Source organism: Prionailurus bengalensis, chromosome B2 (genome assembly GCF_016509475.1).
Source record: "Prionailurus bengalensis isolate Pbe53 chromosome B2, Fcat_Pben_1.1_paternal_pri, whole genome shotgun sequence".
NCBI classification, from domain to species: domain Eukaryota; kingdom Metazoa; phylum Chordata; class Mammalia; order Carnivora; family Felidae; genus Prionailurus; species Prionailurus bengalensis.
Window position 1 is genome coordinate 132,402,663 of NC_057349.1, and position 13,295 is coordinate 132,415,957.

Here is a 13,295-nt window from a genome sequence, read left to right on the forward strand (position 1 = left end):
ACACAGGAAAAGTACTTACCACAAGCTACAGATTGAGTCATTACAGAACATTAGCAATTGTAAATACTGCTTTATTATTACTACTGAATGGGAACTTTGAGGTCCTGCAGCCTAGCCTTACATTCCCAGATCTTAAGGGGCAGAACTTCGCCAAGTGAACTTTGGGCAAGGCTCAGTTTACGGGTATAACTTTCTTTCTGTACTAGGATGCAAAGTTAAAATCTTTCAAGTCTTTTGGAAATATTTCTCTGGGTCAGTTCTCTGGGTCATTCAAGATATTCTATATAGTATATCAGGATTTTGATGGCCCTATATGCACTAGAATATCCTAAGGCTTATGAAAAAGTGTGAAATGTATGATGGGAATAGTAACTGGAATGCCTCTAACTCCTTCCCTTACCTTAGAATGGTGGCTGCTCCCATTACAATTCCTGAGGTCACCTGCTTAGTGGCTGCTTTGGCTCAGCCAACACCCACATTTGGGTTAGGCCAGTTCCCATGGGATTGGTAGTGGTGCTCTGCATTGAAAGACCATCACGTCATAGTTCCTAGTTAGCGTGGTCAGGGTATTTATCATTTGAACTGGGACACTTTTCCAAAAGGGACAGAAGGAGCACTATTAATAATTATGCCAGGATTATGAGCATACATCAGGACTGCCCCAGGCAAACCAGGATATGTGTCAATCTTAGTTCTCATGACTCCCTCAAAGGCTTACAACTGCCGCAAGGATAAATCTGTCAATTTTCTCCCATCATCAAAGACCAATGATCAAATGGAACATGTGGATCCTATGCCCCATAAGACTCTCATGGCTTTGCTTCTCACTGACAGTATAGTTAAGCCATGCCTCCTGGAAGGCAAGAACACCTCTGGCTCTGTCTTGACCTCTAATACAGAACCATTTTCTATGGCCATGACGGCTTCCATCCCAGCAAATTCCATTGACATTATTCCAAAGACCCTAGATTCCTTGTGCTACTGAAGCTAGATCCAGTTCCTGGCAGAGTGGGAGGATAAGAACATAGAGGATCTTTCACATCACTCTCATCCTGTTCTGAGATAAGCCGCAGCCTTCCAGGAGGAAACAGAGAAATCTCGACCCGTAATTGTTTTAGCCAGTTGCACACACCATTCCCTTATGGGCCAGAAATCATGTAGAAGGAAAACTCTGACATTCTTTCCTTGTTCATGTCTTTAGTGGGTCTTCTTGTTTGTTTTATTCATTTTTTTACAAATCCATGCCTTACTTTAAACTATATTCTGTATTGATTCCCTATGTCAATTTCAGACCTTCAGTGGCCTCCACCCAGTTTTACTGCTACTTTGCCTGTTTCTCATTTTCCTACCCTTATAGTTTGAGTTTTGGTGCTGATTTCCTACCCAGAAACTTTAATTACTTTCTCAATCATGAATTAAGTTCTCCTTTGATTAAGAACTTCAGATAACTTTGGAGATCTTTGAGAGACATCTTTCAAGTTGACCTGGAATGGGAGTCCCCTACCTGGGAGCCATGCACCATGAACCCTCAGCCTTTGACTAAGGACTCAATCCAGCCAACAATAGACTGTGGTCTTTTATGTTGTCTTGCCTATTTATTTTTTTGTACATAAAGTTTATTTTAGAAGTTGTCTTGGCCATTGCAACTTAAATTATTTTTACACTTCTAGACTAATGTTTAAAAGCAAGTGCAAGTCTCTTGAATCTTATCCATGCTATCAAGATGAAGAAACTAAGATTGCTTTTGCCGACTATACTGTGACGTACGCAGACCAGCCACCAAATAGTTGGTTTATAGTATTCAGGTGAGGTTATCATAAATTGTCATATGATGTCACCTTTAAAGGCATGCAGTATTCATATGTGTAGTTTTGTTCATGGTAGTAGTGAAACTACAAACTTTTAGCTTACTTTCACAAGTTAGCACTTCTTCCCCACCTGCTATACATTACTGAGATATTATAGGAATTTTTATCCATGTTTCTTTAAATGAAATATGAAGAATGTGAAGTTAATTATTAGAAATTTTTATGTGTATGAAAAAATAATATAATAAATGCAAGTGCTTTCTCTATAGAAAGAAATAATTTCATTTGCAAGTAATATTACTAGGTAAAAGTCACAAATAACTTACAAAATGAGATTTTTAAAGGGTTTTCATTTATATGACAAAGCATATTAATAATTAAGAAACCAATATGTACACTTTCTAGTTATGTGAAACTTCACACCTACTTTTTTATTTCTTGGCAGTAAACCTAATTTCAAACTTTCTGTATGATTCATGTCAAGAGAAAGTTTATGCTTTTGTAATTACAGAGAAACATTTTTGTTTCCTCAAGATATGATCTTGCTTCCCAAAGTATATACCACGCTTCCAGTCTGCATGCTCCACGTTGTTAACAATGACACAATGGAACAAGTGCCAAAAGTGTTCCAAAAAGTGGTGCCTTATCATTACACAAAGAATAAGGTAGGTGCAAAATGTATTCTCCTCATACGATACAGTGACAGTGAGAAGCCAGTGCCTTGCAAGATTCCAGGAGAAGGTAGAGCAGATGTGCTTTCCATCTGCTTAAAAGAGGAATAAGGGTCCTGGTCTTTTTTTCTAGAAGTCCCATTTATTTGACAACCTGAGGTATTTAACGTGAGTGCTAGAACATTCACCTCTCAGCTCTCTTTTTGTCTTCTCTCCAAAGAAGGTATGACAAAAGGAAAGCATTGGAAATTCTTATTAAAATCATAAAATCATACAAACTCTTAAAATGGAAATGGAGCTGAAGGGTTCAGTTAGTCCTGTTATTTGATCAAATCAACCGGTTGCCTCATTTCCTCTGGGTTTTACTCTATCCCTAAATATTTCAGGAGATTTGTGATTACGTGGCCACTCCTTACCTACCACCCCCAGTCTTTTATAGGGATACACAGATTCCTTAAAAAGCACTTGACACTTGGGGCGCCTGGGTGGCGCAGTCAGTTAAGCGTCTGACTTCAGCCAGGTCACTATCTCACGGTCCGTGGGTTCGAGCCCCGCGTTGGGCTCTGGGCTGATGGCTCAGAGCCTGGAGCCTGTTTCCGATTCTGTGTCTCCCTCTCTCTCTGCCCCTCCCCCGTTCATGCTCTGTCTCTCTCTGTCCCAAAAATAAATAAAAAACGTTGAAAAAAAATTTAAAAAAAAAGCACTTGACACTTTATTTCTGCCAGATGGTAGATCCTAATCTGATGATCGGTCAAATCATGTTGCCTCTCTATTTGAATCTCATCTTTGTGTTTTGGGTTATCTCCTCTAAGAGGGAAGGACAACAAAAGGCAGTACATACCTACACTGCAAGTTGGGACTTTTTTTTTTGCCTGATTCTTCATTCTTCAGCTGGATAACTTTGAACCTTTTTGTCTTTCTTTTTGAACTATGGCTGTAATTGACTTTGAAACTTCATTTCGCCTATGATTCTTTGCAGTATTTTGCACAAATTAAGACATGAATATTGGTGTATGGGAATGAACAATAAATTTAAAAAAATACTAACTCCATAAAAAACCGAATAGCTCTTTTGAGTTGTTTTAGGGATTTAAAAAAATAAGATTAAAAAATTTTTAAGACTTCTTTGCACGTTATGTTAACAATAAATAAGTGTTTTAGGTTCACAGCAAAATAGAGAGGCAAGTACAGAGATTTCTCATAATCGCCCCGCCCCCCCCCCCCATTATCAACATGCTCCACCAGAGTGCCACATTTATTACATTGATCATCCTACATTGACACATCATAATCTCCCAAAGTCCATAGTTTATACATTATGGCTCACTGATGGTGCTGTACATTCTTTGGGTTTGGACAAATATAAAATAACATGTAGCCATCATTACGGTATCATAAAGAGGGTTTTCACAGCCATAAAAATATTCTGTGATCCACCTATGTATTCTCCTTCCCCCACCCGCTTGCAATCCCTGATCTTTTTTCTGTGGGGATTTACTTTTTCCAGAATGTCATAAAGTTGGAATCTTAAAATATGTAGCCCTTTCAGATTGGCTTCTTTCACTTAAAAACACGCATTTAAATTTTGTCCCTGTCTTTTTATGACTTAATAGCCCATTTCTTTGTAATAATAATATTCCATTGTCCACATGTATCAAAGTTTATTGATTCACCTACTGAAGGACATTTTCGCTGCTTCCAAGTTATGGCAACTATGGCTAAAGCACCTACATACATCTGTGTGCAGGTTTTTGTACAGACATAATTTTTCGACTCCTCTGGGTAAATACCAAGGAGCACTATTGCTGGACTGAATAATGAGAATATGTGTGGTTTTATAAGAAATCACCAAATTATCCTTCAGAGTGTCTGTACCATTTTTTATTCCCACTGGCAATGAATGAGACTTTCTGTTGCTCTGTATCCTCATCAACATTTGGTGTTTTCAGTGTTGTGGATCTTCACTATTCTAATATGTATGCAGTGGTATCTCATGGTTGGTTGAGTTTCTCTGATAACATGCGATGTGGAGGATCTTTTTGTATGTTTATTTGCCATCTGTGTATCTTCTTTGGCGAGATGTCTGTTAAAAATTTTTTAACCAGGTTGTTTTCTTATTGTTGGGTTTTAAGGGTCTTTGTATATTTTGGATAACGGTCCTTTATTATATGTGTCTTTTGCAAATATTTAAATATTACGTTACTGTCATTCAGGAGTCTTGAAGTAGTTTAGAACAGTCAGGTTCTCTCTTAAAACCCTATCACTGGTTTAGCTATAGACTTTCACTTACCAATATGTATCCTACCATTTTATAACTCTTTATTTTCCCTCTTAAAATTATTCTCTGAGCCTAGGCAAACACAAAATCAGAGTCATGTAATTTTGTTCTGTTTCTTTAATGCATTAGTACCACAAACTCAAATAATAATGAAAAGAGAGGTAATTCTGTGTAAATCTTCCCTTATTTCCTTGCCCCAATATAATGTCAAAAAGTTTTTATTGGTGTAGTGATTCTCATCTCGAGTATTATAATTCTGGTTAATATTCCTAGATGTTTATGGCAATGTGTTGAGTTCATTCTGTCTTACGTATTTCATATTTCGTTTCTGGAAATCTAAACACATAAGAGAGTGTCCTTTGCATCAGAATCAACTGGAATGCAAATCTATATTTTTCTTCCTTATTAGAAGTGTCTTGGGGCTCCTGAGTGGCTCAGTCAGTTGAGCATCCAACTTCAGCTCAGGTCATGATCTCACAGTTCGAGAGTTTAAGCCTTGAGACAGACTCTGTGCAGACAGCTCAGAGCCTGGAGCCTGCTTAGGATTCTGTGTCTCCCTCTCTCTCTGCCCTCCCCCACTCACACTCTCCCTCTCTATCAAAAATAAATAAACATTAAAAAATTAAAAAAAAAGAAGTGTCTGGAATTATAAACTCAGAATTGCTTTGAACTTTTGTATCTCATTATGATATCATGCTGTTGCTTCACTGGCATTTTGGGCCGATGGATAGCCAATTATGTGGACCCAAGTTATCACCCACTATGACATCATCCCAGGTTTTTCAACTGCTTCTTTTCCGCAACCTGAAGAGCTCATCCCCATACTCACATGTGGGATCCCTGGAACCATATCTGCTGTTAACTTGATAGCTTTATCTGCCAATTGACATTGCAAGGGAACTACATTTCCCTGAGCACTCTTGCTTTTCTCATCTTGTATTTAAAAAACAGGGAAATCAAGTAAGAAGTTATTGGGATACTCTAGGATGATGTGATGGTAAAAATCTGCCTAAAGAAGCATTAAAAGAATTGGAGGAAAACATAGCAATCCTCTCCCAGAGTTACGCACTTTGTGTTATAGATTGGGATCCGCATAAACAGAAGTGTTAGAGTTCCTCATTTTCTCTGGAAATTGTAAGATGGACTTTCTAAACGGGATTTCAAAACCTAATGCTAGTAATTTTTGTTTATCAAGAGATCTTGGGATCTTTACATTTATCAAGATAATAAAGCATTTTAGTACTAGGAAACCATATGGTGTACATTTGAGAGACTAGCAATGGTATGACTTACTTCTGTCTAATTCTCTTTCTCTAGAAAGGCTACACATTCGTGGCTGAAGCATTTACTGGTGACACATATGTATTGTCCTCACGTTGGAAACTGCGCCTCATTGGTTCTTATAACCCACTCCCATGCCTATCTCGAGACTCTCCAAACAATACCTTCACCATAAAGGAAATCAGGGATTACTACATACCCAATGACAAGAAAATTTTATTCAGGTATATTATATGCATTATATGTAATATATAATATATGACAAGAGGGAAATACCTTAAATTGGCATTTTTTTGGCCACCAGATGGGTGCTGACATGTTGTCCTTCAGTGACTGTGGCCAGAGAGGTTAAGCCTCTAGATACACGGGGCTCTGGGCTTGACCACGGTTAAATTTTTTAACATATAAATATATTATTAAGGAAATAGGGCACCTGGATGGCTCAGTTGGTTGAGTGTCCGACTCTGTTTTGGCTCAGGTCATGATCTCACAGTTCATGGGCTCAAGCCCTGTCTGTGTTGGGCTCCATGCTGACAGCACAGAGCCTACTTGAGATTCTCTCTCTTCCTCTCTCTTTGCTCCTCCCCTGCATATGCTCTCTCTCTCAAAAAATAAATACATAAACTTAAAAAAAAGGGAAGTAAAGGTCACCTGTAATCAAACAACCTAGAAACAATCGCTGTTAGTATCCTATTGTATTTTTGTATAGTGTTTTATTCTAATCACAGTTTATCATTATTAAGATCATAACATAATTAAAGTTTTGTAACCTGACTTTTTAAAATAAATGTTTATTCATTTTTGAGACAGAGGGTGAGTGGGGGAGGGGCAGAGAGTGAGGAGGACAGAGGATGCAAAGAGGGCTCTGCACTGACAACAGAGAGCCCAATACGGGGCTGGAACTCATGAACTGTGAGGTCATGGCCTGAGCTGAAGTCAGACACTCAGTCCACAAAGCCACCCTATAATCTGACCTTTTTACTTCACTTTATAGTGTGCACACTTCCCAGTGCCATTGAAACTTTTTATAAACTCTTGATTACATAGTAGTCATTTGTATGAGTATGCAACAATTTACTTTGGTTATTTTTGTTTTTATTACAAATTTCCCATTTCTATATTTTCTACACTATTAATAGAGGTATGATAGGCACATTTTATTGTAAATATTAAAGTAAATTATTATTATCTATTTATTATTTTAAAGAGATTATATGTTTTAAAGATTCTATATGTCTTGGTAAATTTGTCTTCTAAAGAAACACCTGAGTCTATTTGACAATATATGCACAAATATAATTTACTGTATTCTGGCTACTTTTCCCTCTAATCCTTAGTTATTTGTTAAAAAAAAACTTTTAAAATATTTATTTATTTTTGAGAGAGAGAGACAGAGTGTGAGCTAGGGAGGGGCAGAGAGAGAGGGAGACACAGAGTCCGAAGCAGGCTCCAGGCTCTGAGCTGTCAGCACAGAGCCAGATGCAGGGCTCAAACTCATGAGACGTGAGATCATGACCTGAGCCAAAGTCGGACTCTTAACCACTGAGCCACCCAGGTGCCCCTTTATTTATGTGTATTTTAGAACTTTTTTTTCTTTTAAGAAACATGCATACATTTTGTAATGTAAAATAATCAGTAGTAAAATTAAATTACAGAATGATATATAGAGTATATCCCAAGCATATTTTTTGTTTTTATGTTTCTTTATATATTTCACATGTAGGTAAAAGTTTAGAAAAAATACTAACAGAAAACATATGAACTGTAGGTAATAGAAGGGGCAAAACTCTCTTTTTAATCCATCTGCCTTTTGTCATATGTTTGCACACTGGCTATTAGAAAGCAAGGGAATAAAGGAAAGAAGTGGGAGGAAAACATTCCAGCAATTAAAAAATAATTGTGATATATTTTTAAAAATTTTTTAACATTTATTCACTATTGAGAGACAGAGACAGAGCATGAGAGGGGCAGAGAGAGGGGGAGACACAGAATCCGAAGCAGGCTCGAGGCTCCAAGCTGTCAGCACAGAGCCCAATGCGGGGTTCGAACCCACCAGCAGTGAGATCATGACCTGAGCCGAAGTTGGAAAGCCCAATCGACTGAGCCACCCAGGCGCCCCTGTGATAAGACATTTTAACGACTCTGATGGGAAACCACTGTATCACACTGCAGGGCCACTAATAGACTAAGAAGTGATATTTAACCCAATACCTAAATTCATCCTAGAAGCTGGTCCTAAAGCTATCAAGCAGAGTTGGGGGAAGGTGAGGAGGGAACTGCTTCATGAGCATATGTGAAAATTCGGGAATTAAGAAGTGTGTGACCTTTATAGGGAATTGAAGATACTTGTTTGCAAAGTGGAGTTCTAGGGTGATGGCAAGCAGTAAGGCCAGAGAGGTTAGCAGCGCCCTTCCCTGAGGGGCCTCATCAGGCAAGAGATTTCCATTTCACCTTAAAGGCAACAAAACGCACTCTCCCCTCTCTCTCTCTCTCTCAAAATAAATAAAATAAATAAATTTTTAAAAAAGGGGAGATTTAAGATACAAAAAAAGAGGATACACAGAAAAGCAAAATTTATAGAGAAATTGAAAGTTTATAGGGGATTCACCTATTTATGAGGATTTACCTAAAATAAGAAAAATAAAAACAAGATAAAACAAAAACCTCTTCAGTTGCATTAAGGGAGGGATTGGGATGGCAATATACTACACGTTTCATCTTTTTGTAAGATTCCCAAGCTGCATGGTCAAGAGTATAGACGTTGGGTACTAATTTTGATTTCTCTGTATTTTTATGAGTCAAAGAAAACATGGTAAAGAGTGAGGTTTTGAAGGATGCTGCCTGTTGTTCGACTGGAGAGGAGGGTATAATGGAAAGATTTGATGTGTCAGTAGTTTGCAGATCTATCATGTTTTATGAGTGTTTATCATATACAAACAAAAAGTTGCATTTCCTGTTTGGAGTTGATGATGATGAATGTCCTATACCTATTTCATTTTACCATAGCGTATTGAGATCTTTTGTCAAAGTCTATAATAGCGATAATATTTCTAGGTTTTGGGTCAATTTTAAAAAATGGTTTTACTTTTAGATTTTCATATCAGCTAATTACACAGTTTCTTTTACTGACTTAAGGGAATATCAATAAATTGCTTACAAGTCAAATGTTTTTCCTTATAGGTATTCAGTTAAAGTTGCTTCACCACATCCTGTTACAGTGCAGGTACGGACGTCCAAATCAGATGCGTTCATCAAGCTACAGGTCTTAGAAAATGAGGAAACTATTGTCAGCTCCATTGGGAAAGGCCAGGCTATAATCCCAGCAATTAACTTCTTGGGGAGTGAAAAAGTGGTGAGCTCCCAGTGTAAGTGTGGCTTTTTAAATTTGTTATTTAGATCCATAAGTAGATATTTATGTTTACATAACTGATTTTAAAATGATTTATTTAAGAGAAAATAGTAAATAAATATTTAAATCTGTAAAACCTGATATTATAGTAAAATATTTTAAAAAACGATTGCATTTGTGTGCCAAATTAGTCTCTGAAGATCAACAAATTGTTATAATTCTAAGAATTACAATATTATAATTGAAATATATAAATATTTCATATTTCATATGAATATATAAATATTTAATTGAAATAATTAAAATATTATTTTGAAAGATTTTTTCACTGTTCTTTTATCCCTCATTCATTCTTTTCAGAAAATACTCTTATGTATTAAAATTAACAGAAGTTTTGAAACTATTACTTTCAATGTAATAGTCACAAGAACTATTAATTAATAAAATAAAATTATTTCTGAAATAATGGAAAACAGAGATACTGAGTTACATATTCAGTTATTTTAGTAACTTGATTCTGACCATAAAAATAATACATTGCCCAATGTAGAAAATTTTGAGACAGAAAATTATAAACAAGAGAAGAAAAAATCCCTTGTGCTTTTCCTGAATACTGCCATTGTGTCTTTTTTTTTTTAAATAACTGATTATATCTTATAGTTGACCTTTACATAACAATTTATAGCCAGCATCCTTCCTGAACTCTCATTCCCAATAGTGCTTATGTTGATTATCTTAAGTATAGAAGCAAATTACTAAAAAGAACTTTTTACCTATGTTCTACCTAATATTTATATATATTTTTTCTTTTCTCTCTTTTTTAAAATAGATGCACCCAAAGCAGGGCTCTATTTATTTTCTTTTATTAAGTGGGAAATGTACCATATTAGATTAGTAAGGTTGAACTTGAGTAAAATTACAAATTAAGCAATTCTTTTGATCCTGTTTCCTTTTCTGACATTATTTGACCTTCATCCCTAAATACACCCAGAGTTGTTTTCAGTATTCAGTTCACATTACTGCGTGTGGCTTTTCACTCAAATTGGCCTGCACGCCATTTATATCTTCCTTCTGATACATGAAGACCATCAGAGTACCATTAAGTTTTGCTAGTCTGAATGATGCTCCTACTCTTTAAATTGGTTCTGTTTTCTTCACTCTATTCCACTCAACACAGATTTCATAGTTTTGTTCACGCAGGGATATCTTAATTCTAAAATGTCAGCAGGCACTTATGTGCAACTCTCCTATAGTATTTGTGGCCTCCTGTTTTCTCTTTAAACAACTAGTTAACCCCAACATTCCTCTCCAAATCCCTTTGATTGAAGTTAGTGGAGTCAAACACTGTTTCTGGTTTGTCGTATGGTTTATCATTATTTCACTTCAAAAATTACTATTCCACGAGAATTACACACAAACATTTGAAAAATAATTTTATGAGTTGACACGTGGCAAAGAAGGGAATAGAAATGGAGTAGAAGGGTAATTGGGACAGAATTCAGAAATTAATCCAAAATTATAGCCACTATCCAAAATTGTTCTTCTTTTACAAGATGCTTCCATTTTCACATTTGTATTTCTAGATGAACTTCAATACAGTTTTTTCAAACTCCCCTCAAACGATGTAAAAATCTATCATTTTCCTTCTGATTGCCTTTGAATATGTAGATTGATTAATTTGAGGAGAACAGACAACTTTGTTGTTTGAATTCATATGCAAGTAAAAGCTATTTTTTCCATTTATCCATGACTTATTTTATATTTCACAGATTTAAAAATTTCTCCATAGATATTGATAGAGTTGTTATTGTGAGTTAGATATTTTCTTTATTTAGATTTCAAATGGGGCATTAATTTTAAAGGGATGCTATTAATTTGTATTTATTTATTATGTAAGTAGACATTGAAATTCCTTTTTCTTTCCAAATGTTTTTCAGTTGCTCCTCTTGGAAGCATATTCATTTATGAATTCTTTATGACCTGTATTTCTAGAGTATCCCTGCCAAAATTGCCTCCAAAAAAAAAAAAAAAAAGAAAAGAAAAGAAAAAGAAATGTGTGTGTGTGTACATGATATTTGTAGTGAAATAAGATATGACAGACTGTGATATTTATTCTGTAAGCAAACATTCTACTGTACTAAGGAAGGAATAAACTCCATTGCAAAGATGTAGAAGGCTCGGAAGTGACCCTGTAACAAAATCTTAAATATAGGCCTCTTCAGGTTTTGCTTTATCTCCTGGGAATTTTAAAGAATCTCAATATATGTCATATAATTTTCAGGAACAAGATCTTTACCAGTACTCATGCTGTAAGATTAAGATAAAATTTGTAATTTTCCACAAAATTTACAATTTAAGAAATTGGGTCTTTGGGAAGTATTATGGACTAGGGATAGCAAAATATTTTATTTCATATGACTGTGTAAGGCTCAGTTTTGTTGATGATATACCATAATTAATATAATGAGTGGTTGCTCAGAATATGCATTGCTGTATGCAAATCACCTGCTATTATGGTAAATTTGTTTAAGACCAGAATATTTCCAAAGCCAGTGATGTTGCTTTTTTATCTTACTAAAACAAAACAAATATACCTGTCCTCTGAGTGTCTTATAAAAGGATATACCTAAATAACACAGTCATAACTATGCATCTCACACATTTTCACTTAAGTGTGCTATTTCTCCCTTCAGCTAGTAAGCAGATTCTTGCAGTGCAGACTTCATCCAAGAAGGAGCAAGAATTGTACACTAAGAAGAAATCCACCCAGGGAAGCCAGAAATCCTATAAGGGTAGAACTGTAAGTGCAACAGTAGACACTGGTCAGCCTATTTTGGACGAGGAACCTATCAGTATGCCCACCATAGAAGAAAATGCTAGCATGCCACAGCAGGTATCTTGACATTTAAGAGAATCATTCAATGAATGGTATTGCTTCTAAAAATCTGACAAAAATTACAAGAATTCTCTTCCTAAAAACTGTCAATGAATTGTATGTGATTCTTTCTATATGCAATCCCACCAGTGTAATGCCACCCGTATAAACAGAATTAAGGAGTAAGACATTATTCAATAGTTTCTCTGTGCAGAGATTTTAAAATATATAGCAAATTTAATATGTACACTAACCTTATAATGTAGATCTAAAAATATCATGTTACATATGAATTAGGAGGCTCTATAATTACAGAAAAGGTCTTACATATTTAAAAAATTGTTAAAATGTTTATTTATTATTACTGAGAGACAGAGAGAGACAGAGCATGAACAGGGGAGGGGCAGAGAGAGAGGGAGACACAGAATCTGAAGCAGGCTCCAGGCTCCGAGCTGTCAGCATAGAGCCCAACGCAGGGCTTGAACTCACAAACGGCGAGATCATGACCTGAGCCAAAGTCAGACACTTAACCAACTGAGCCACCCAGGCGCCCCGGAAAAGGTCTTATATTAATAAATTCTAATTTGCATGTGCCTTAAGGTAAAAAAAAATGTATATATATATATATATATATATATATATATATATAAAACAATTAATATGACTATATATATATGACAGTTCATGTAATTTAAAGCAACAGAAGAAAACATGATCTATCCATTGGAAATGAAATAAAATTAAACAAATAAATAAATACATAAAAGACCAGAAATAAGTCTTGATCTGACTAATTACAATAAACAAAACCAAATTATTAATCAATTAAAAGAATAGAAAACTAAAGTCAGATTAAATATTAAGATCCAATTATAAATAATCTAAAAGTGACACTTTTAAACAAAATGGCACAGAAAGTTTAAAGTTGAACCGAAAGAAGTGTGATGATACATTAATATCTCAGCGCATAGAATTCATGAAGGATATTGTATAAAAATAAAAGGAAGAACATAACAATTAAAAATGACCATAA

General features: G+C 35.5%; 1 protein-coding gene across 2 annotated transcripts in view; it reads left to right on the forward strand.

Moving 5' to 3' along the window:
* The window catches only part of ADGB (androglobin), a 161,608-nt gene that overhangs the window by 113,589 nt on the left and 34,724 nt on the right, over positions 1-13,295 (forward strand). For both annotated transcript variants that reach the window (XM_043592553.1, XM_043592554.1), the window contains exons 24-28: positions 1,671-1,805; positions 2,320-2,473; positions 6,075-6,262; positions 9,219-9,403; positions 12,081-12,280. In XM_043592553.1, the coding sequence (XP_043448488.1) occupies positions 1,671-1,805; positions 2,320-2,473; positions 6,075-6,262; positions 9,219-9,403; positions 12,081-12,280 (862 nt within the window). The remainder of the gene's footprint in view (positions 1-1,670; positions 1,806-2,319; positions 2,474-6,074; positions 6,263-9,218; positions 9,404-12,080; positions 12,281-13,295) is intronic.